Source organism: Babylonia areolata, chromosome 26 (genome assembly GCF_041734735.1).
Source record: "Babylonia areolata isolate BAREFJ2019XMU chromosome 26, ASM4173473v1, whole genome shotgun sequence".
Taxonomy (NCBI): Eukaryota; Metazoa; Mollusca; class Gastropoda; order Neogastropoda; family Buccinidae; genus Babylonia; species Babylonia areolata.
In genome coordinates this window covers 34,975,472-35,001,874 of record NC_134901.1, presented here as the reverse complement: position 1 = coordinate 35,001,874, position 26,403 = coordinate 34,975,472, and the positions used below count along the sequence as shown (strand labels likewise).

The following is a 26,403-nucleotide window of genomic DNA, read 5'->3' as shown; positions in this document are numbered from 1 at the left end:
TCTTGGAGGTACATGATTTGTGATACCACCCAGAGGCAGTCCTAGTTGTGCTTTGTTTTGGGAGCCTTCAGTAACGCACAGCCGCGCACGCTTGGGCACATACACTTACACATGTGCGCACGCCAACACAGCCGCTTAAAAAGGCACGCACGCACGTGCACATTCAACACACACGCGTAAGCAAGCGTGCATATACAAACACACACGTGTGCAAACACACATGCACGCACGCACGCCGCACACACACACACATACGCACGCGCTCACGCGCGCGTGGCGTATGGACGAAGGAACGGTGTGCACTCTCGCCCAAACATCTAACCACATATCTGACCTAAGCTGTTGTGATCACGTGTAGATAATTGCTATGACGAAATGTAATGTGATCCATATTACTGACGCATAATTACTGTACAGCATTGTGTGTACTATTATACCAATAATCAGTTCTCTCTTTTACTTATATATGGCTACACAGTTGCTTTTTCTCGTCGTACCATCGGTTAGAGAATGCTTATCATTCAGATCGGTCTGACCGAACGACGTCCCAAAATTACTTAATCCAATAATCGATCTCCTAGTCTTTGCTTACAGCGACTTCGCCAAGGTACTTAAAACAGATCTCTTCTGTGTGTTCAACTCATTCTCGTCAGTTTAACCAGGTAGCTATTTCATTTTTCCTCGATTAAAAAATAATAGTGAAAAGCTGTTAATACGTTTCTTTCTTTCGTTTTCGTTCCCTCTGTTCCAAAAGTCGACAATTATGAGAAAATAAAACAATGAAAATATAATCATAAAAAAATTAGACTTTGTCGATAGAATAAATTCAGCTGATTGGGAGATTTGATTTTGATTTAGGACAGAGATCAACATGTCGCAACTATGAGGTACGTGTATCCGTATTCAGAGAGAGAACAGTTTTGAAGACAGATATAATTATATTATATATAATTACATTGTATGTCTTTCGATCTTTATGTGTCTCTGTTTCTGTCTATTGCTTACGGAACATGTACTGTGTGCTTTACGGTAATATTTACAGCGATTGAGAGAGAGAGAGAGAGAATTATGTGTTAACTATCCGCTCGCTGTACTTTAAAAAAAAAAAAAAGCTTCCTGTTTTCAGAACCTTGCTTTTTTTTTAATTATTTTTTTTATTTTTTTTTATAATCTCCACTCAGTATCATGACGATACTGAATGGGAAATGACGTTACAGGAAATATGTAATTATTTGGCATTTTCGTTGTGAGTCCTGACTTGCGTGTAGGGTTTATTCGTTGGTAAAGTAGGTGCTTCCTCTTTTCTTTTTCTTTTCTTCACACACACACACACACACACTTCTTTTTTTTTCCCGATAATAGCGAAGCAGATGTGGTGCAGGTTCAGTTCATATGCACGCTTTAAGTTGACGCTTCCTTGAAATTCATGCTGTCCATGACAGCATGCAGTGTCAATCAGTATCATCATCATATCATGTCATATCAATGTTATATAAATAACAATGCGTGCAGGGCTGACAAGGCCATTTGCCCCTTGAAGTGGGAAGAAAAAGAGTCCCCACATATGTATGGTGCATTTTTCAACATTGAATGCACAATGCTTGAAAAATCAAGACATAATTATGTAAATGAGTTTTGTATTTAAAATTTTGGTCAGAGATCCAGTATGTGCCTTAGGGAACCAGGGTCGAAAACAATATGAGTCACAGCATAATTGTCGTTGTATGCATGCAACGAAAGTGATGTGTGTGTGTGTGTGTGTGTGTGGTGCACGAGGGATGCCTGTGTGATATCACAGAATCACAGAAATGTTTGGCTATAGGCTAAAAGCCTTTTGCCCTCATAATCAGTTTCCATTTATGTGCTTTTGGATCACTTGTTATGAACAGACCCTTGTTTAAATCTGGCATAGTGTATACTATATTTATCTACAGCTCAATAAAGATTTAACTCTGTGGAAAATACATGGTTCTTAAACTTTTTGTCAATGTGATTTTTGAAGGCGTTTACCGATGGTGCATTGATAGTGTCATAGGAAAGGTTATTCCACAGATTTATGATACGGTTAGTAAAGAACTTGCGGAACTGGTTAGTTACGAAATTAGTTTTGTTTATTTTGAAGTTGTGCCCTCGAGTTTTATCGTACTTAGCCATAGTAAACAAGGAAGAGGTGGTGCAAGGATCATAAATATTGTGCATGATCTTATGTACTTCAATGAGATCACCTCTTAATCTTCTAAACTCTAGGCTAGGCATATTAAAAAGAGCCAGGCGCTCCTCATAACTAAGATCACGAGTACTATTAGTATTACTAGTTATACACTTGGTAAATCTGCGTTGAACTCCTTCAATCATATTTATGTGCTTTTTAAGGTAAGGGCACCATACTGAGTTTCCATATTCAATAATATGATATTCTTGTTTGTCTACATACAGTTTAAACTGCAAAAAAATCAAATTGGCTATACATGATCAAACGTCGTGTGCCGTTTCTTCCGATTATAATGCTTATATGTGATCACACACACACTCTCTCACACACACACACACACACACACACACACAACACCATATGTGATTTGTATACATGTGTGTATATATATATATATATATATATATATATATATATATATATATAAAATACTAGAGAGAGAGAGGTTAATAACGGTGATTTTTTAAACAAACACCCCTCTTTCTCTCTCTCTCTTATGGATGATGAATTTTATAACAGAATGCCCTACTTATGTTCATGTCCATGTTAACTTGTTGTCACCCCACAACTTTCTGTCACCAAAACCTGTGGGTTTGGGTTTTTTGTTTGTTATGTTTTGATTTGATTGACAGTGCATGTTGATTGATAGCTTGATTGTGTCTGTTGTTGTTGTTTTTTAATTAATTGATTGTGTGTGTGTGTGTGCATGTATGGAGTGTGTGTGGGGTGGGGTTTGTGTGTGTATGTGCGCTTGTGCATGTGTGTGTATGTTGGGGGGTGGGGGTGGATTGTCATATGTAAAATGAAGGGGAAAAGAAACAGTTATGTTCTGTCGAAGTATATCAAACTGTCAAAAATTGTTTTGAGTTGTTTTATTTCCTTGGTCAGTATAATCTGTTTTGCATTTCCAGTAAAAGATGTTCGCTAAACTTTCTCAACCTCCATACCGTGAAAAAAGAATAAAATTTATTGTTCAGTGTACTTTAGAACATGATATTTTCAGCAACTGATTACAGCCAATATTGTTCAAGTGTATTTTCATCAGTGACATACTTGTGAGCTCTGTGTTTGGAGACAGGCAGCAGTTCTCTTCGTTAATTAAACACCTTTGCTTGCAAGCCATGATCATGTAGAATATGTACAGAACATCAGGGCAGTTGTGATTCTTTTTTTTTTCTTTTTCTTTTTTTTTTTTTACAGTTTTATGTATGTGTGAACACGTTTTTGTTTATATAATGCACCTATGATTATAACCACAGCCATAATCACTGTAAATTTTTCTTTGTTGCCTTTATGAACTTTGGTGTAGTCAAGGTGATTTACTAGATTCAACAATGTTCATAGTTCTGATATTATTTGGTAGTTGTGATGGTTGCATATTGTCTTTTGATGCATGTGTGGGAGAGCATGAAGGTGTGCATGCGCATGTGCATGCATGTATGTGTGCCTTTGAATAAAAAATTATCTGCAAATACAAAATGCACAAAAACACATTTTTCAACCGAGTGGTATTTGTAGATAATTATGTGTTGTTTATAATTACATGTCCCTTTTTTACATGCCATATTTTTCTTTTTTTCTGGTTGCATGTGAACATGCATATTGCATGCATGCTCGAGTGTGTGTGTGTGTGTCCCTTCATGTGTGCCTTGGAACCATTTTATAAATGATTGATATTATAAAGGATTTTATTTCAAAGATGACAGAATGCATATATATCACAGTGCAAATCCTGATTCATTGCTTTAGCTTTATCACACTTACAGGTCATGTGAAAAGTTCTTTAAATAATTAGTGATAATCACTGACAAAATGAACAAATAATTTCTGTGGAAAATGGTGTGTTACTGGTGAGCCTGTCCAACACCTACAGCTTGTAAAATAATATTCAGAAGTTCTATTTCAGAGAACAGCACACACTGTCACAGCTCAGAAAAAAAAAAAAACACCATGAAGGTTCATTTCATAGAACACCTGTAGTTTGGAAAACAATATGTATACAAGTTTAATATAAACAGCAGTTCATCTTGTTATAGCAAGACAGGAGATCAGCAATAGTATCATATATTAACTGGAGGAAGATTTCTGTACATCTTTTTACACTGGGCTGCCCAAGTCAAGAGTTAACTTTGATAAACTTCAAATTGTAAGCCATGCAATGTAAATACCACTTTTGTCATTGTCTGCCATTGTTAGAATACTGAAAGTAGAGTGCCTTTGAAATGTCAGTGAAAAGGTGCATGTGTTTGTTAGAAAGAAAAGAGGGGACTTTTTATCTGCACTTTTTTTTTCCAATTAAAGATAACCTGTAAAAAGCAGGTGAACATGGAATTTCCAGTCACAAGAGCTTGATGAATGGCAGTGGTATACCATACATACTACTGCATTATTCTGGTGGCAGGAGCTGATAATGTGCCAGAACAAAGAACTGGAATTTCTGACTGACAAATCCGATAAATGAATTACCAGCAAACTGTGCACTCAATATTTGTGTGAATGATCTTTGTGCATTCAGAGGACTGCATGCCATGACTAATGGTATTTACTATTTTGATGTTTCAAATTGTTTCTGCTAATGTTCCAACTACTGACAATGGTGCTGGTAGTAGCAGTAGTATGATAGTGTTACTAGTATTGGTAACAGCAGCCACAGAAGTAGACGTAGTCATAGTACTATTAATGCTGCTGTTGTTGATTGCTGCCATTGTTGCTGTTCTTATGGACATTTTATCTAGATCTGTAATACATACATAAGCCCAATTATTGAAGTCCATTGTAAGTTTAGCTGTTCACATCATTTAATTCCCGTGTAAAAAAAAAAAATTTAAAAAAAAAAGAATGAATAAATAAAAGTTTTTAAATGAAAAATAAACAAAAACATTTACTTGGTCCCTTTGTTTCACTTTATAAGTTCAAACTCAAGAAAAGGAAAACCCAAGAAGAGAAACAGTAACAAGGTGGTTGGACAGACAGGACATATTATGTTTTAGTGTTGTTTTTGTATGCTCTCACATGACTCCTGTCAAAATACCTTAACCGGGTATATTGTTTTGTATTTATTGTGCCTTTTTTGCCACCTCATACATATAGTGCATATGCATGCATAATGCATACATTCTCTCCACATGTGCATATATATGTTCCAGCTGTCTGTCTGTAATGGGACTGAAAACTAAGAACCTTTTCTTGTGATGCAGTTGTGGCATTTTCATGGAGCGGAATCCCAACAAAAACAGGACATGTATTAAACACTCTTCCAAGAAAAGAACATGTGTTCTGCATGTGTGCTTCTACATATGTGTGTGCAGCTTCTGTGGATCTATAAATGCTTCTCTTATATCTTTTATGTCTTAAGTCACATTCCTCCTTTAAAAGTGTATATTCTGTGTATTAACTATGTAGGTATGTCTCCTTCATTACTTATGGATGACATATCCTGGGTGTATCCTGGCAAGACAAGGTTCTGAACACCCAGACTCTGAAAAGGGGCAGGTCCACAAACCTGATGTCACTCTGAGCCATGTCTGAGATGGATCTGGATCTTATAGGTCATGTCTGGAGAATGGAGAATCCCTTTTTAACACCTTGGGTTTCAAGCTATTCAACGTCTACCTCAGCTACAGGGATCCACATCTTTCAATGAATTTACACACACTGCTGTTCACACACACACACACACACACACACACACACACACATAGATAGATAGATGGATAGATAATAGATAGATGCCAAATACACACAAAAATATACCAGAGCCAACAAAGACGACTGATCATAGCATTTCATCTGTTAATTTATTAGGCCTGCTTACATCTAAGGATACAAACAGTTTTAAAAAATTAATCAAATCAGTCATATTAAACAGAAGCACAATCTTAACAAAGACATGATGTATGACAGCATTTGGTACATGTTACCAAACAAGTATTTTACAGAAGAAATGAGAAAACCAAAGTAAAGAATGAAATGGAAAATAAAATCAAGCACACAAAGAAAAATAAAACACCCTTTTCATTAGATTAAGTCACAAGCTAACCCTTCCATAAAATACAGCTGTACAGCTACAACAATGTCCACCTTAGGATGAATGAGGAAGATGGCCAACCTACAACATACCTCCAGTAATTTATACTCCCTTCTACAATCCCAACCACTCATGATAAAAAAGACTGACACAAAACGCTTCCAGGGCCTGCTCTGCAAGTAAGATTTGTCCACATAATTCATCTTTCAAACATCATATGCTTGAGACTCTCAGTGTCTGTACAACAAACAACAAGCAATCTGTTGAGGCTGAAGCGACAATGTCCCTAACACAGACATCCCGCATCAAGTCACACACTTGCCCTTTGTATTCGCAACGCAACCCAAGTCACAACTAAGCTTGGCTGGTCACAGGACAGTCATATGAAGTCATGTGAACGCATCCCTCAGCGAATAATCCACAGCAAACAATGACCCGAAGCAACTTTCCAACAAGACGCACCAAGACTGTTCAGCGCCACTACCACTGACTTGGGCTTTTATCCTGCAGCGAGTAAGAGGCAGGCTCTGAACCATACAATGGTGAAGTTTCCCAAGCAGCAGCAACACGGTTGAAGACCTGTATTACAATGGTGAGGTCAAGAGCCTATGAGCAGCCTGCAGTTTCAGTTTCAAGGAGGTATCGAAGCATGCAGACTGTTCCACAAACGCCACACTGCATATGCTTGAAAAATAAAAAACTGAAAGAGGGTGGGGTGGCAGATGCCTGACCTGCACTTAACCCAAATGTCCTGGTCAGGCCTTCAGTGCCCATCTAATGTGAGGGAAACTGACCACAAAAAAAGCAGTCTGCAACTCAAGCAAGTAGCAACTGAACAGAACAGTCCATGACCCTTTAGGAACAACTTTCAGCCTTCACTGTTTCACCAGCATCAAGGCTCAGACTGGCCGAGTAGCCATCTCCACATCCAACCCCCCCTGCCCCCACACCCCTCTAACCACCTTCCTCACCCACTCTCCCTTCACACAATGCATCAAAACAGTGTCCCCTCAACAAAATCTCATGCATGACAGTTGACGCATCTTTCAACATTCACTATTCTGTCCAGACTTTCTCTTCAGCATGGGTTGTGTCCATACAAACCTCACTTGGTCCATGACTCAGATATCAGACCTTAATATACACCCTAGTCTTTTCTGTGTCATTTTCATCACATTTTTTGGTCCTCATCTTTAGGATCTTAATACTTCATATTTTTTTTGGTTTAAAACTAATAGATAATAAATGATAAAATGTTCCGATGTATCAAACTAAAATCTTACTGTTCATTTTTCCCATATCTACACCCACAGATGACATAAGTTATCAACTTTTTATGGCCATTTTTCTTTTACCAACTGCAGTGATAACTTTCCTGCTCAGCAGATCCAATGCCCCTTTCAGAGAGGATTACATCATGGATCCTTCACTTGCAAGAGGAATTTTTTCTACAGACTTCAGGATAATTACTATCTCCTTGTAACCTTCACCTGCTGCAACTGCTTTTCCTTTCTTTCAAGATGTGTGCCTGATGAATGCTCTCAGAATGATATATAAACAATTACACACACACACACACACACACACACACAACTATGCGTATATTCCTGACAAATTAACAGCAGTATATCAAGTTTGATTTAAATCAACAATAGTAACATTCATAATCCACACAATACACAAGCATGCTCAAAGATAAATACTCTCAACCACACATTGTGATATATAAAGAGACTGAAACAGTTCGTTCTTCCGAAGCAACAAGTGCATCCTCTCCTCACAAGTGCCACTTCATGCAGCATCCACACCCACACTCACTCACCCTCTCTCTCTCTCTCTCTCTCTCTCAGACACACAAAGACACATTCACACACCAAAGCAGTATATGAGATCAAACTTTCAGGACATAAAAAAATCATACGAAAATAAAGTATTCCAGATCTCCAGAATGCAGACACCTCAAGTCAGCAACTGACCGTACCTTCCAGCGGCAATGACACAGTTATAGGGTAATAACTCAGATACACATGTATTATAAATCAGGATATACAGGTATAGAGAAAAAAAAAATCAACATGTTCACCGACATCCAATGCATCAACAGCAACTAACATTCAGTTCCTCACAGTGATCAGAAACCAGCTTGCACCGACTAGAACGCACACGCACAAACACAGAGAGACCAATTTTCCAACATCATATTGTGGTCAAGTTGATGTAAGAAGTAAAGAAGACAGGCTAATCAACGCACAACGCAGCCAGGAAGATGACCATGCGGGAGAGACAGTGGACAACAGGGTGGAAGGGCACTGACCCCTGCCCCCTAACCTCCACACACACGCACACACACACACACACACACACACAACAGCACCATTAGGTTTTTCAGTGGCCTCTCCAGTGCCCAAACACTAAGAGAGGAGGACACACACAAACACGGCATCAACATTCAAGTCGATCATGTAGCATCTGATTACACCGTTTATGGTATCACACTGTCAAAAACAATCACATCACCATTATCCTAATACCATCATGCCTTCATCCACACCATCCATCTGCCCCAGATAACAAGCACATCATCACCACATGTGGAACACATTACACTGCCCCCTGTCCCCTCCACATTCACGTCCAACCACATCACTTTACCCAGTAACATCACCACATCAAACAACAACCACATACACCTCCAGTCAAAGCCATTATGTGGACACATCTCATTTGACACCACCACAGTCCAGGTGAGTGTTCCATCTCCACACAGCAAGGAACACTCAGAAACCTACAGTGAACAACATAGCAACTCTTATAGAAATAACATGTTCTTGTGACAATTTCAACACACAAACTGTCACAGAAATAAGTTATAACACTGTGACAATTATTTCACAGGAACTCCTACAGAAATAACATGTTACTGTGCCAATTCTAACACAAGGAACTCCTACAGAAATAACATGTTATTGTGACAAAGCACAGGCACTCCTGCAGAAATAACATATTACTGTGACACTTATAACACACAAACTCCAGAGAAATAACATGTTAGTGTGACAATCAGAACACAGGAACTCCTACAGCAATTACATATTAATGGGACAATCAGCTAGCTGGCCTAAATATGACACAGAGCATCACTGTCCAATGTTTTGCTTTTAAATTTAATTACCATAAAAAAACATGTTAAAAGTAAATCTTTTAAATGGTGGCATGCCCCTTAAAATGCAGACTGTCCTCTGAAAGAATGGTTTACCCAGAGATAAATTCTATACAGTGAACAAGAGACTGGAATCTTAGTGGCAATATAGTTATGTAAAATTGTCACAATAATTTTGGAAAGGGGTTGGGGTATGCTATAAAGGAGAATTTCAACAAAGTGTGTTGTTGTTTTTTTTTTGGGGGGGGGAGTTGGGGGCTGGGTGGGTTACATGTATTTCTCTTGTTTACTCATCAGTCTCAATGACTTTTCTATACCTTCTGAAAGTGGAAGAATGAAAACCTGTATCTCAGTTACAACGATATATGAAATCAAAAACAAACAAAAACAGACTCGATGAAAAATAAGTTGTTCCCAGTGAAACCCGAAGTACACTATGCAAACAAGAAAGAAAAACAATCATCATAATTAGATACATGTACACAATTCATGCACATAAACCTAGGACAAGCTTCTAACAATGACATTCTTTTTCTTCATTTTTTTTCTTTCTTTTTTTGCCAGAAGATAAATAAATAAAAGTAGCCTGAACACAAACAAAACTATGCATAACACAAAAAAAATTCAATAACAGGAATGCACAACCCCCTAAACTGCCACTGGGCAACTCACATGACACAGGTATAAAAAAAAATAATACAACATAGTAAGAATATATATATATACAATTATCAAGTCTAGAGAAATGCAAAAAATATGCAGTTTGCTCCTACAAACCATCACTATAATATTCTTTTCAGATAATTATTATTTACTCTCTTCCTGTTAAATTCCACCTCTCTCCCCTTTCTTAAAACACAAAATTCCACCTCTCTCCCCTTTCTTAAAACACAAAAATATAACTTTGATTAAAAATTGGAGTTGCACACACTATATCCAATACAAACAATACACATAATCTATACAGAAAACTAATATCCATCATTTTAACAAGTCTACTATTCCAAACCTCACACTCAGATCAACATCTTCAATCCCCTTCACAATAATGTACAGTTCTGCAACTCCTTCTACATGTATCTCACACATCATTACAAACCCAACACTCAGATCTGTGAATCAATGGAACTCACTTCAGAGTCCAAAAAATGGAAATGCCAGTGCTTCTGGTGAGTTACAAATCTTCAGCATCCCAGGGTATCTTTCACCAAAATTCAAGGTGGTCCCAGACTCACCTTCAGAGGGGCACTGTAATGATATTCTAACACGTTCTTTAAAAAAAAAAAAAATCTGCATTGATTCAAACACACAAAGACAGACATACCTTCTAGTCTGAATCGTCCAGATTTCTGGGCCTGGAAGTGGTGAAGAGAACGAACTCTCCTTCAAAGCTAACAACCCAAGCGTAAGACTGAAGCTCCCTTACAAGATTTTCACTCATATCAGCCTGTTGTACAAGCTTTTTGAATGCCCTGGGGTCCTACTTAAAGAACATGCAGTGCATCCTTTCCATTTTCATTGTGGGTTATCAGAAGCCCTGGAATACCATCTGGCACAGCCACATCCAATTTCAACGCACATGGTTGGTGAAAGCTGGCATGTATGTGCTATGCACAGCTATGCTGACTGACTGAGGTACAGTGACACAGGACCAGACAGTGAAATTTGAAGTAGACAAACAAAGACTTGTTGCCTTCTCTCCCAGATCAGCCAAATGCCTGGTTTCAACAATCAGAGAATGCCAAAACATGTCTATCATATACATATCAAAGTATAAACACCAGGACTATACTTTGAAAGAAAAAATTCAGGAACATATAAACCCAATACATATCAAAATGTGAAATATAAAAAATGTTAATTAAAAAAAGTACTTTAAGAAAATATGAAAAAAAGGGAAAAGACCACTGGAACCTTGGTTATGAGTGATAATTCATAGGTGTCTGCTGCACTGAAACCTGGAGGCAGCCAAACAACAGAATGTGGGTTTTTACTGATCTCACACAGTATACAAAAAGCACCCTTTTTCCATGTATCATCTTTTTTTTTTCTTTTCTTTCTGAAACTTAACAGGAAGAACACTATGTGTAACTCCAGAGTTTTCACCACTTTCAGGCAATGCAGACAAACACACTGGAGTTTTTCAGAGACAGACTCCAGACAGTGAAACACCTCTAGGTTTCCATTAGAGAAAGATATTTTTTTCAGAAAGAAAAGAACTTACTGAACTTATTCCCCCCTCACATAATCTTTCAATCTGAAGCCAGTGAAAGAATGGCAAGCAACAACGTCAAGTACACTGATGGGGAGAAAATGGACTGACTATTTTTCATACACACAAGTCAGCTGTCATATATAAGGAAACTAGAAGGACATGATTAGTGTGGCTGCACATTCATCAAACAGCAGGGGCCAAGTCACACTTTTCAGGACAAAAGGACGGATTCCATTTGGGGGAAAAACACGAGAAAAACAATTTGCACGGACGAGGTTGTACAGATGACTAGGCCTACAAGCCGATTCCACAGACAAATTATTCTGCAAGCTGACAATTGGCAGAAGAGGCTTAAGGAGTGTCCTGAAGCAATGACAAACTACACATGGAACACAAAGTTCTGCATCTAAAACTGTTAGCGGTGGTAGTACTGCTTAAACCACTGCATGTGTGGCAGTGACTGATTTTTGTAAGACTGCACAAGTTTGGTGTTCAGGGACCATATGAAAGGCCCCTCATGGGATGCAGAGTCAACACCCTGCTTGAGGGATTTCACATCAGTGATAATAATGATAAAACACATTTTGGAGACTTAAGAAACTGAAAGACCATTGTACTGAAGAAGACGGAGAACAGGTGTGATTTCTTAATACAAACACAAAATAAATGGAAAAAAGTACCAGTAATCAAAAAAAATAAATAAATAAAAATAAAGCCAATACAAAAAATATGTATAACACAGAAGTATTGCCACCCAGGCCGCTGTGATCACCTCTACTAATGTGTGACAGCTGTGTGGGCAAAACACAGTGTGACTGTCAACACTGTCTGGGCAGTTCACTGCAGAAATGAATCCCAGCAAGAGGAACAGGTAAGAGGTTTCAGATCCTCAATCCTTTCTGGCGCAAACTCTTCCGCAACAACCAGAAAAATCCTCATTCCAAGCAAAAGAGTTCCCCTCTCTCTTCAAGCCAGTCTTTCAAAAGAGATAGAAAAAAAGGACAATAAGAAAAAGAATACATAATACATTCCACTAGCAGCTGAACCAAACACATGTTGTCACTGTGCAATGCTCACAGGCATGTTGTGGACTGCAGCACAAATCCATTCCATCTAATAACTGTCTACTGGAACAAACCACCAGACAATCTTCACAGCTCATTATTTACTTTCAACAACATTCCTTAGGGAGCGAGAGAGTGCACATGTGTGTATGTGTGCAAGTGCAAGAGTGTGTGCTTTACAATCATGATTATAGATCTATCAAAGTTTCAAACTTTCCCAATCTTCATCTTGATTTTTCAGCTTCAATAAATTTTAACAGCATCCACTAACACAATTTTAAGCCTAAAACTCTGGACTGTTTTGCTCCAAATAATGGCCGAGTTGACAGTTGCATGTGTTTTTTTAAAAAACATTAACACACATATATATAGTGCAACTCGAGACCTGACCCTGGCCTGTAATTCAGATTTGTTGATTTTGGAAGGTCATTCTGGGACATTATGATATATGCATTAAGTGACAAGGCCTATGCACAAATCTAAGCAGCCTCCTTTCAAAAATATGGTATTGCAAATTATCAATCGATTGCATTTTTAATCATTTAAAACAACTGGCACCAATCGATTGCATTTTTAATCATTTAAAACAACTGGCACAAATGCTTCATGTTCCAGTCTCTAAATGCTTTGCAAGTGGTATTCCTTTTTTTTTTCCTTTTTTTTTTCAGCCTGCTGTCACTGATAGGTCACCACCTTGATAAAGACACAAGATGCACGAGCAGAAAAGACATACATGAAGGAATCACCGGAGCACACAAAGCCAAAACAAACCCAACACTTCCACCAGGTTAATGAAAAAACATAAAATAATGAAATAAAAAAAGAACAGAGAGAGAAGAGGTAGGTCTCTATTTGTCAGACAGGGACAGGTGGACGATTCAGCAGAAGCCACTGCACACCAGTCCCACGTTCACAGCAACACAGTTCATATTGCTCCACATGCCTGTTCAACACACTGGTGACATGAACACACACACACACACACACACACACACACTCAAAGGCCCACTGGTCTGATGCCAACATGACCAACAACAACCACCTATGGCAACATTCCCAAACTGCTGTCCCACTTGATGGACTACATCACCAATACCAACATAACAGCAGACAAGACCAATTTCAAGTGAAGTCATGATTCATCGCCCATTGATGTACAACTAACAACCAACTTGCTCTACTACTACACATAAAAAAAAGTATTACCAAAACGAAATATTACATTCCAGTTAAATAATCATCATCAACAATAGTATCATCCTTCAATTATTGGTGAAGGATAAAATTTCTTCAAACTTTCATTTCATTTCCATAAATGCCATATTTTCAAACAGAAGCAAAAGGTACAAAAACAACACATTTGTACAATTCTATACAGATATATCATATATCTTGCAAATATTTAGCATGAAAAAATTATCGTGACTTCAAAAATTCATTACAACCAACTGTAGATTAAAAAGAAATTAAAATCTGTTGTCTTTTTCAACCTGGTAACTCACTTAAAATGATCAATTTCTGAAACAGTTCTTCACATCATTCTTTTCATAAAATCATAGCCCATAAAATTCTTTCTTCATGCGTAATATCAATCATGATTTTTTTCCCTTCTTTGTTTGAGTTTGTGGTTCACATTCATTCCTACATGCAAGTGGCATGTTTTAACCCCACCAAATCATGACCTCAACACAAAAGGTTTCCAGTCCTCACACATGCACACTCCTCCTCTCATACTGGCGTCCTCCTCGCAATGCTCAGCCAATCCAATTCTACTTCCCCCCCATGCCCCCACCACCCCCCACATACAGGTTGTTGCCAGACCCCACCAAAAATAGCTGCCCATTGTGTACATGTGTAGAGGGGCCCCAACAGTCACTACAGCAAGACAGACTGGTCAACCAGTCGTCCGGGCCCTCTGACCAACACATGACCCATGCCACAGGTGTCCCTACACCCTCAACTTCCAGAAAACCTGCTCCACAGGCCTCCCTCTTTTGTTTTGTTTTTGTGAGGGCATGGTGAAATTGAAGCTTGTAGCTTATACTTTTGCCCTCAATAAACCATTCAAATTAGAATTCCCACCATCACCAGACAGATGAGTGGTTCACACCACAAAACACACATCGGAAACATCTTCCGCTCTGTTTCACTCCACAGCCATCAAATTTGACAAACTAGCGATATAAAAGGACAGTGCTTTAAAGTTCAAGTGAAAAAAAAGTTAAAATTCCCTGTCAAGTTCAGAAAGTACAAGGTGCTGAATCACACATTTCATAGCATTTTAGAGCAAATAACTTTCTTGTTCTGTGTTAGTATCAACTGCATTTAATGATTTTTGCTATTCCCCACCCTGTGTTTGGTTTCAGAAGTTACACATACACACCCTCCAGCAGCAAACAAGTCAACATGAATGCCATATTGCTGCCTATAACTAACAGTCATTGTGCTGTACACAGAGATGCACGTTTACTGATAATCAACACGTTCAGAACTCTTTCAAAAATAGTTTTACAATGAGTTACATTACACAAGCTGTGACAAAATGACTTTCCATGTGTCAGGAAGGGGAAATTGATGCAGTCAAACTGTATGAAATACCAATTCTCCAAAATCTGATACAAGTGGACACAGATACTTTGTGCAATACACAATCCAGATGCAAAAGGGAAACACTGCGCCATGTTTCAGGGCTGAAAAGCTGAGAAACACACAGGTGAAGACAGGGAAGAGATGTGGACACTGATATCACAAACCTTGTGAAGAGACGACAGGGCCACATGCGTGGAGCAGGGCAGAGCACTGGTCAGTCAGCTGCGCTGTGCCTGTAAGGGCACCCTCCTGTCAGTCACTGTGTGATCACTAGCACACTGCGCCACAGGTCTGACCCTCACCTCACTCTCCCTCCGCCTGTCATCAAGCCCCTCCCACAACCGTGACCTCCTGTACAAACTAGCACTGAGGTCCTGTCCTTGCCATGCACACACACACACACACACACACACACTCACACACACATACACACACTATTGCACACTTGCCACAATGTACATGCACAGTCTGCACTCACTTCTCCTCAGATATGTGCAGTGTGAAGTCACCCCCTCCTCACAGCCTCCACTCACTCCCCTCCCCTTCTTCCCTGTCTGCTACATAATGCTGAAGACAACGCCGGCTGCTCTTCCAGTCCAGGACAACAAAGGTTTTTTTCTGTTTCCAGGAACCCCCCACCACACAAACATGGCAGCAGTACACGTGTTTGACTTGGGCAGCCAGCCACCAATACCTGGGTGTTTCTCCCACCTGTCTTCACACCGGTCCCAACACAGCCACCGCTGCCAGCAGTCCACAGCACCAACACATCAAAGGGCCCAGCACAGTCCAAGAAGTCCTGGGGGTGGGGTCCATCTGCCAACCAAACACTGCTCTCTGCTACAGCATCAGAAGACCAGGAACACTGTTGCTCTGAAGACACCACCACATCCCCTGCGGTCGACAAGTTACTTGGGCTTGGCGGCCAGGATCAGTTCTTTGATCTTCTCTGGGGTGGGTCCCCACTTCTGGAAGCCCGCTTCGTTCTGCAGGAAGACCACCAGCGTGGCATGCATGGACTTGACGTTGACCTCGTTCCTGGAACAGACGCTGTTTGTGTGAAACAGCCAGATAGCACAGCATGAGCCTGTGGACAAGGTGGGGCAGTGTGCCGCACACACTGTGTCATGCCAGGTCCCGTCAGCAGTCCACATGCAGCCAACAGCCACTCATTTCTCTACCCCTCCTCCAGTCTTTCCCAGGCCTAGGCTCACTCTACATCACACTTCCACTCAACAGATCAGTTTATTACCATTTCTATGTTAGTATGGTAGTCGCAGGCTACAAACTGATCAAGAGATGAGAGATGGTAAACGCAAAGTAGACAGACTCCATTCGGATTGTGACAAGAACATCACAGTGAGTTCCACTTGAAATTGGAATATCTGCAGTAAGATACTACAAGAGATGTTTCTGTCTAATATTCACTGGAAAACCCTCTGCTTATTTTTGCAAGCTATTCAATTTCACAAGATGAAGAAAATTATGTTATATGAAATATGGTTTATCATGAGGAAAGAAAGAAAAATATGCTTAGAGGGACCGAAAACGAATCGGTCTTGCTGACAGGTGGTTTTCCAAGTAAACTACTGGTTTCAAGCTAGCATTAAATGATTATGTGGCATTTCACTTTTTGAAATTGATGAAAAGTTACATATCATTAATGTGAGTACACATTTTGAGAGGGCTACCCTGGCACTAATAATTTGATTAAAAAGCTTGATCACCAATTTTGTCCTGCAGATCTGGACACTCTGTCATCTCTTGGCAAGATTTTAAGTGTGCACAGATCATTTCCCACAAGACAAAACTGTTTAGCTGGCAAACAGATTCTGCTGTCCTGTTGGCAACAATGCAGTTCTGATCAACAGGGATAGACTGAAAACCTGGTGTCCATGAAAAACTGAGGTAGATCTTTCATTCAAATAAGCACACAATTCTCGATCACCAAGATGACTTTCCAGATTTTTCAACACTGGCGGACTACATATTGGCCTTGCCAGTCAGCCATGTGCCTTGTGAGCAAGGCTTCAGCCTCCAGAGCAGAATCTCTGCTGAGAGACTGTGCTCTGACAACAGCTGTATGGACAATCAAATGCTGTTAGTGTTATTGATAGAGGCTGTAAAAAAAAAGTTAATAAAAGACAAGGAAAAGCTCAAGATACAAAAAACAAGGAAAAGCTCAACCTTCCCCACGAACTAACTCACTGTGCTATTCAGGTCGTAAAGTACCACCTGCTTACCACAACTCAAAACATATCCATCATTCAGTGTTCAAGTCAATGTTACTGTGTGTGAAATGACAGCCGGAAAGTCTGCCAAATAAGTATCTTCCAAGAGACACACACTGCACATTCAAACAGGTCACCATAAATATCAGAAAGATGAAATTCATATAAGAATGGTAAAGACATCAATATATCTATTGCAAATAGAATGAAAACCATAAAAAAAATTTTTTAAAAACCCAGTTAATCTCTCTCTTTTTAAGAGTATCTTTTCTATTCAGTTTCAGTCACACCTCGAGACAAAACCGTAACTGCAAATGCCTGAATGTTGCCCCATTAGAATGAAAAAGGAAATCATTCTGAAAATGATTTTGCCCGAAACTCCCAACATTAAACTCTACAAAAATCTAGTTTGATTTCCAGTTAAGGTTTGAACTTCTTATTTTTCAACTGAAGAAAACATCACCAAGATCTTTTTTTTTTTTTCTTTTTCTTTTTTTTTTCTCTTTTGTGGGGCCAAACTTACAAATCCTTCAGTTTTCACAGTATACTTAGGGCCTAAAAAAAGGGTACCCCAGTTTCTACAAATTTTCCAAACAACCTGGAAACCCTGTATCATGTCAAAAAGCACACCCAGCTGTGGGAGGGGTGAAAGGAGCAACAGGCCAGGTGCTCACTGACCACAGTTAGTGTGGTTGCAAATCAAGCGAAAAAAAAGCAAAGAGAAAGCACAAGCCATGAAAGAGTGAGGGACAAAGGAGCACAGACAGGCTGTGTGCACAGTGGACCAATGCTCCATCTAGCTGCCCATTTCCATGAAAACCAGGCTGGCTCCCATACACATCTTTCCATAGACACACAAGGTCAAAATGGTTTGAACGAGGCAACAAAAGTTGTGATGGTGGTGGAGAAAGCAAAGAAACATTGTACACCCAACAAGCCATTTTGCTGTCCAGCAGATTGTGACAAGTTCAGAGAGAATACCACCTTCTGATGCCTCAATTGATGAATTAACCAAAGAAATTTGCCCAGTATTTCAGGAAGAAGCCTCGCAGATTCTATGATTTTATAGCAGTGCTGCTGATCTGAAGGAAAAATCAACTTGGTGTAAATAAATGACCTGGTCCTCACAGAGTTTCCTGTCATCCAGACTGGAAAAAAAGGAAACCCTTGTGAAAACACTTGACCTGGACAATGCCAGGAAAAACATGGTTTGCACAACCAAAAAAATCATGACACTATACAGACAGGTTGGGCCGGACACACAATGCACACCTTGGGACTGTCACCAGTGAGCTTTACATCGGATATACCTGTGCAGGGATTTTTCTCCTGGACAGGTGGGGCATGGACAGGTCTGGGTCCACTATGCTGTGTTACACTACAGTGAGAAACAGACAGAGGGACTGGAACAAAGACACACATCACAGACAAAGAGAGAAAGAGGAGGCCCAAATCATCGCAGGACACAGCCATGATGCTGCAAGTCCTATTTCAGTTTCAATGCAGCATCACGGCATGTCTGTACACACTACAACACATCAGCTATCACATGAGGCCAAAGCTGACAAAAATTACCCCTATCAAAGCAACAATCAAAAAAATACAAGAAGTATAGCAGAAGACTGACCTTGGTGTGAACCCAACATGCTGGTCAATACTTGATAATCTGTCAGACGCTCAAAAAAACAGTTGATACGTTGCAAGTTTCAGTTTCAAGGAGGTGTCAAAGTGTACAAACTGATTCATGTGTGCTACGCCACATCTGTTTAAAACAGACACACAAAAAAGGGGGGGGTGGGGGGGGGGGGGGGCAACAGATGCCTGACAACAAAGACGCAACGCACCGGTCAGGTCCTGAGGTTGTATGTTGCAAGCTAAGAGAGGGGAAAAAAAGGTAGACAGTACTCACTGCTCGCAACTGTGCTGCATGCCATGGCGGTACTCATGTTCGTAGGCTGGCAGGGCAACTTGCTTCCTGTTGAATCTGTAATAAAATCATTGAACTCCTATTTGAACTGGGCAAAAGGATTTTTTTTTCCTAAAATTACGTTTATCTAACATACTTTACCGTGACCCACTAGTGCAGACTCCGGCAGGGAGTCCGATTCCTGTCCTGTGCAAACTACTATCCACCTTTGCGGAGAAAACGAAAGTAGCTACGGCCGATAACCTCCCAGAAGTAGGTTACCTCCCCTTAACATTTCCACTTTGGGCCACCAACATACAAATATACAGCTGGAAACTAGCCAACAACCCCAAACATGGAACACACACACACACACACACACACACACACACACACACACAGCAGCAGCAGCAGCAGCATATGAATAACTGATTATCATGAAGGGACATGCTGGGTTTAGCAATCAACCACACAAGCCAAACAAAGAGAGAAAGAAAAAACAGATTATAAACCTGTCTGACCAGTCCAGCAAAAGCACACAACACTTAACATCACCACTGATTGATTGATTGAGGACACATGTGCATCTGGTGCACAACTGGTTGTTTTCACACTACACTTCTTTCATGCTGGTCTTTGCACTGAGTGGGGAAAATCCATTTGTGGTTTTCACCACACTGAAAACTATGACAGGACTACAATGCAGCCCACTTCCAAGCTTCATGAAGATCAGTAAAATGTCTGATTACTGAAGAGTTTTTCAGAGTAAAGAAAGCTCATCGTAATACACTGTATTGCAATATATTGTATTGCACTGCGTTGCAATGCATTGTCACTCTTTTCAATTTTTTCTTCTACAAGTGTATATGTTTTACCATCAAAATAGATTCTCCTAGAGAATTTTGCCATACACAACTCTTTTGTTGCTGTGGGTTCTTTTACTTGCTTGAAGTGCATGCTGCACACTGGACCTCATCTCATCTGAATGACCCGCACTCACCACTTAAGATCTGGGGAGCAAAAATCCCAGTCTATATATACAGGACTCAAACCCATGGACACTTGCTTCCATGTCGGGTGCATCTCGCTCTCTCTTTTCTTCCCATCTTCTTTTTCTTTCTTTTTGCTGTTGCGCTCTTCTTTCTAGACTTTTTTTTGTTACACTCTTCTTTCTACACAGGTTTTGTATCCAGGGCTGGGTGGCGAAAAAAATGTTCTTGTTATTATGGTACTTATATCAATACCCTGGAGACACAAAATTTTGTTTGTTTCTTCGTTTATTCATTCATTCAACCTCACCATGTTTGTTCATTCATTCATTCGTTCACACCCTCCAAAGAGACATAAATCCTGCTCAATAGCTGCTTTCCAGGTCAAGAGAAAAAAAGCATTCATGTTATTGTACTTATTTCAATACCGTGGAAAAACAAAATTTTGTTTGTTCGTTTGTTCCCTCATTCATTCACCGCCTCCAAAGAGACAGCTGCGCCCACAGACTCACCGACTGCTTTCCAGGCGCATGAGTGCCTCAGTAGGGGGGTCCCTCCACTCGGGCATGAAGACAATGAAGGACAGGGGCTCCTGGGTCTCTGACAGCAGGTTCTCAAAGTGGTCCACCATGGCCTCCATCAGCTCCTCACAGAACGGAGGGTTGGCCTCCAGGGACCCACTCAGCGGGTAGAAGCTCAAGATGGGGCTGCCCGCACAAGGGAAATATTTCAGTATTTATTTATTCGTTTATTTATCTGTTTATCTGTTTACTTATTTACTCATTCATTTCTTTATCATTGATACACATAGCCCAGCCGACCACACAGGGCCATGCAGGTGAGAAACACACTGTCCATATCAAAGCTTGATCCCACTGAACCTGAACAAATACATGCACACATAAACACATGCACAAACACCTGGAATAGAAAATCAGGCACAAGTAGCCATACTCACGCACATGAACATAGGACAAGCCTCTGATGCTGACCATTCTGTCAAGGAATGTCAACACAACATAACTGTTCATAATATACAAAATCATATATAATAACAGGCAAACAAAGCTTGAAAAAAATGACAACAGGCAACTGACCATCCTAGGGGCAAGAAAAGTGCAAGAGTGTAATGCCAAAGCATCAAGCCCAGAAAAAAACTAAATTCACTCAAGAAAAAAAAAAACTACAAGTGAATGGACAAGCAAGGCAGATAAAACGAAAAAGAGAACAGCAAGAAAAGTAAAAAGCCAGAAAGAAATAAGCACACAGAAATGAGGAAATGTCTTGCACACAATGACCAGTAGGTGGGGATAATATTCATACTAAAAGAGCACCCAACCTCCCCATGGGGGAAGGGGAATCATCATCACACTGTATGTAACTACACAGAGTACAGAATCATCATCAGCTGGTGAGAGGAAACCCCACAGCATCATCAACAACTAGCAACATCAAACTGCAGGGAAATGTCATTGTAGGGAAGCCTAAAGATCATTTCATACAGCAAGTGACTGCAAACACTATCAGCAATGCACAGTGTACCAATCTGAGCAGGGCATTTGTACATTGTATGCATGCATGCAGTTGTGCCTGCAAACTTATCTGTTTAACCGGGCATATGTGAAAATGTGTCTGTGGGAGTATGTGTGTGTGGGTATGTGTGGTGTATGTAAATGCGTTTATATGAGCGTAAGCGTGTACTTCTGCAAGTGCAAATATGTATGCATCTGTTAATGTGTGCTGAGTGAGCAAGTGTGCTTTTGCATGCACAAACATAAAACATAAGACCAAAAACATGCCTGATACAAAAATTACAACACCAGCTGATCTGTTTCTCTGTGTAGAAGGAAAAATCAGTGAAATCTACTCTGATGGAAAACTGTACAACAGAAATTTCTGACACAAGATTAAAAACTCATTTCATATACCAAAACTACAGGAAAATTGCCTACCCTCTTGAACCGAAGAAGCAGTCAGTGTCAGCGAAAGCAGAGCAGAACTGTTTGAAATAGCAGTTGAGCGGTGAGGCGAAGCACTCAAAGGTGACCCCAAACAGTCTGTGGATGCACTCAAACACTGAGGACGACAAGGCTGCCTGCATTCCAAATCCTTCTGCTGAGGTGCCAAAGGATGTCTGCAGGAGTCAGAGGAAAATCATCACTCACACATTCCACTGTGTGTGTGTGTGTGTGTGTGTGTGTCTGTGTCTGTGTGTGTGTGTGTCTGTGTATATTTCTGTGTGTGCACGAGCACTTGAGTGGCATGCGTTTGTGCATGTTCAATCAATGTAAGTTGCACATAATACAACTAATATTCCTATTTCTATATGTCTGGCCAGCACTGAACTATATGTATGTTTAAATGAACATCAGCACACACAATGAGACTCTTTTTCACTTTGTACAGTGCAGTTCCTTCTCACACCAGCACTCATGTTACGTCTGGATTTCATAATATGGCCTATGAGAAGCCTTTTCTGACAAAAAGGGTCATTGTCACCATAATGTATACAGTGGGCTGTTGACTGGACTTGATTAATGCCGTTATGTTTATCATATATACCAACACCAAAATAATGCATTCATTACGCACTTACCACTTTCATTTATACAAGGGCAATGAGTTCTGACTGCATGATGCACTTATTCACACTCTCAACCTATTTCTGCAAAACTCTCGTTCTTTTTTTTATCTTTTTTTCTTTGAAATTTGTCAAAGATGCCAGATGCAGCAAGAAAACAGTGAATGCGACATTGCATTTCCATCATCAATCTTCAAGTTCAAGCATGGTCCCTCTCAGTTTGTTCTGACTGTGAACCATGCATCATTGCCAACAATTCCACAAATGATTCTCCCTGTGCCAGTTCCTTCTTTCTCAATGTCCCTTTCATTGCTTTCCACCTTGTCAAAACTGATGCTGAACCAATTAGAAAATCTTGCAGAAGTAATGTTAAACTTACAAATCATATAAACATCAGCTATGAAATGTGTACTGCTACAGCAGTTATTCAAAAGTGCAATTTTTTTTTTTTTTTTTTTTTTTTAAGCTAAACACACTGATCATTTTATCATCCAATGAAATTTCAAATTCAGCATTATTTCAGCAATTCACAAATTACAAATTCTGCCTTATTTCTGCAATTCCTAAATTGCAAACTTTGCATTATTTCAGCAGTTCCACCGCCTAGGAGTAGCACTGAACACAGGCTGTCCACAATTTCTCCTCATCAAACTTCAGACACTGTCCTTGGCTGGCTCAAGTAATCACAACCAATACCAGCCCACCAAACCGTTTCTGGTTTCTGGTTAATCACCAGGGTCTCTTCATCCCATTTACACAGCACCGTCACTCCCTTTGTGTGTGTATCTGTATATGTATGCCTGTGTCTCTCTGTCCATCTCTTCTTTCAGTGAATGCCTGACCTACAGATGTTTATTTTTCTGATACTGAAAAGTTTGCGGCCAACGTCCAAGGACTGTTCAACCGAAGTGCATGTCCAATACTGACATAAATTGAATAAATTTTTAAATTACCAAATACTGACACAGAAATCCATTTAATACTGAAATACTCCCATCCATGCAAAGCGACAGATCCACTCAATACCTCCCTAAAACATCAGAAATGGTCAAACTCAGAATGCAATACTGAGCTGAACTAATCGATGAAGACATGGATTGTCAGCCTGATCACTGACAGTCTGACAGACAAAGCAAACTGCATACAAGGTGTATATAAAAACAACAACACTGTAAATAAACAACTGCCACAGTATAGTGAGTTATGTGTAGCAGAACACATAATAAACACAGCAGTCATTCGTTCATGGTAATTAAAGAACACACACAATGTATACAAAAAGATGAGCCAGATCATGTTGTGAGTGACACACCAATCGGTTTCCCACTACATTTCATGTACCATGCACACAAATGCAGTGGAGAGAACAGGACAGCACACATTCACTCCCATCAGTATCACACTCTCATGCATACAAAGGGAAGATTACCAGTTGTATCTGCTTGGTGTTCTATTTGTAATCACACAATTCTAGTTTTGTGAAATAAAGATTTTTTTTTTTTTTAATAATGCAAAACTGACGAACTCTGACTTCTTTTGGTGCAGTTTCTTCCACACTTCAGTCCGCCTCTCTGACAGCCCACCAATAGTTCATCATCTCTGGGAATGTAGCTAACTCTAGTCCGTTTTTTCACATACACATGTGTATTAAATTTTCATTCGATTTTCAGGTCAAATGCTACAATCAACTTGTGTAATTCTTCGTTGCTGTGTTGGTATGTTTGCTTGATTCTTTTCATTCAATTTTCTGGTCAAATGCTACAATCAACGTGTGTAATTCTTCGTTGCTGTGTTGGTATGATTGCTTGATTCGAGAGAAAGACACAAGATTCAATTTCAGATCTCTACAGTAAAGACTTTGAACACTTCATAACTATGAGAGAGACAAATCCTGTACTTGTGATTTCTGACAGCTGCAATATCAAAACAACTGAGAAGACATCTATTTTTGAGTTACTCTTTCAATATGACACAAGTCTGTACATCAGGGACGGCCACATCTGAGGGCATTTTTTTTGTTAATAAAGCACCTTTATCTATCTGCTGAGTGGAAAGAACACCAGTTTGGGTTGTTTTTTTGTTTGTTAGTTGTTGTTTTTTGTTTGTCTGATGTTGCTGTTTTGTGTTTTTTTGTTTTGTTTTGGGTTTTTTTGCTAAAACAAACATGACACCACCAAGGGCCTGGCCTAAATGAAGGAACAAGGTCATGAAAAACTAGACTGAAAATGATGATGGTGAACAAAATTATTTTCTCCACCCTCCTCCCCAAAATGAAAGTTCTTTCACCCACTTTGTCATGCCAGTCAGTCACTGGAAATGGCCTGCATCTAAACCCCAACTAAATGAAACAAAAAAGATGTGGCAGGAAAAAATCTGATCTTACCTGGGTGGGTGCTTGACCCAAGCTTTACGGGTGGTTTGTGGTCTGTGTGCAGGTTATTAGGCAGACAGAGAGCTAAACCATTCACCCCTTGCATACCATGTCTGCACACCCCACTCCAGCTTTCAACTACACCCAGAGTGTGTACACAAACACACCAACCTGGTATCGCTTCAACAGGCACCAGGTACGACTCAAGAACATATTTAACTGGTGGTCATCATGGCAGTGAATCTTGTACAATTGTTCCTGCAACATAGTCCAATCAGCTTGGTCAGGGCCTGCCCCCACAATAGAAACACCTCAACACACACAATCTGAAGAAGAATACTTCTGAACTACTGAATGATCTTATCAAACTAAACATTGGAAAAACACTTTGAATTATTTATTTTTGTGGAGGAGGTTTATGGGAGATTAGGGTCTTGTTTTGTTTGTGTGGGTGAGGCTGGGGTGTGGTGATGCAGAAGTGAGGGGCTAATGGGGGGAGAGAGGCATTTTGGTACTGTGGTGGGGGAGACTGAACCAAATAAAGTTTCACTGGGTACAAATATCATAATAACAATTCATATTTCATAAACAAAGCATAATTCACACAACTCGACTTCTTACTTGTTGCAGCAGGCACAAGTCAGGTAAACAGACAATCATTTACTAAACTTTAACACCAATTACTGGGCAGCTGTTCAGTTCTGTGATATTTCAAAACTTCTCAATAAAAATTCAAAAAATCTTTTTAAAAACAAACAACGTAAACAGACAATGGATAACGGATCAGAAGGGCAAGCCAGAGCCCAGCAACACCAAAACTTACAAGCTTCTGAAAATGCAGAGTGGTGATGCGCACAGTTTCCCCGCTGTAGGTGAGGTTGATAAAATCTTGCTCTGGTCGGTACTCCACCGTTGGCAGAGGTGGGGAGGGAGTGATCAGATGAACCGGGTAACACAGGACCCTTTTCTGGGGCACATCTGGTAGCTCTGGCACTGCAGCACAGCAAAACATATTGGACGTAAACTGTACTACATCATTACCACAGCACAGCAAAACA

At 39.9% G+C, this 26,403-nt stretch overlaps 1 protein-coding gene across 2 annotated transcripts in view; it reads right to left on the bottom strand.

Moving 5' to 3' along the window:
- Window positions 1–5,990: 5,990 nt before the first annotated feature.
- Window positions 5,991–26,403, bottom strand: part of LOC143300739 (mRNA (2'-O-methyladenosine-N(6)-)-methyltransferase-like) — a 32,236-nt gene continuing 11,823 nt past the window's right edge. Inside the window, exons 8-13 of one of the 2 annotated variants that reach the window (XM_076614632.1) lie at window positions 26,169–26,338; window positions 25,517–25,603; window positions 22,346–22,527; window positions 20,906–21,100; window positions 19,408–19,482; window positions 5,991–16,317 (exon numbers count right to left, since the gene is read on the bottom strand). In XM_076614632.1, coding sequence (XP_076470747.1) covers window positions 16,176–16,317; window positions 19,408–19,482; window positions 20,906–21,100; window positions 22,346–22,527; window positions 25,517–25,603; window positions 26,169–26,338 — 851 coding nt within the window. In that variant the 3' untranslated portion in view covers window positions 5,991–16,175. The remainder of the gene's footprint in view (window positions 16,318–19,407; window positions 19,483–20,905; window positions 21,101–22,345; window positions 22,528–25,516; window positions 25,604–26,168; window positions 26,339–26,403) is intronic. The other variant, XM_076614633.1, reaches the window with a different exon arrangement.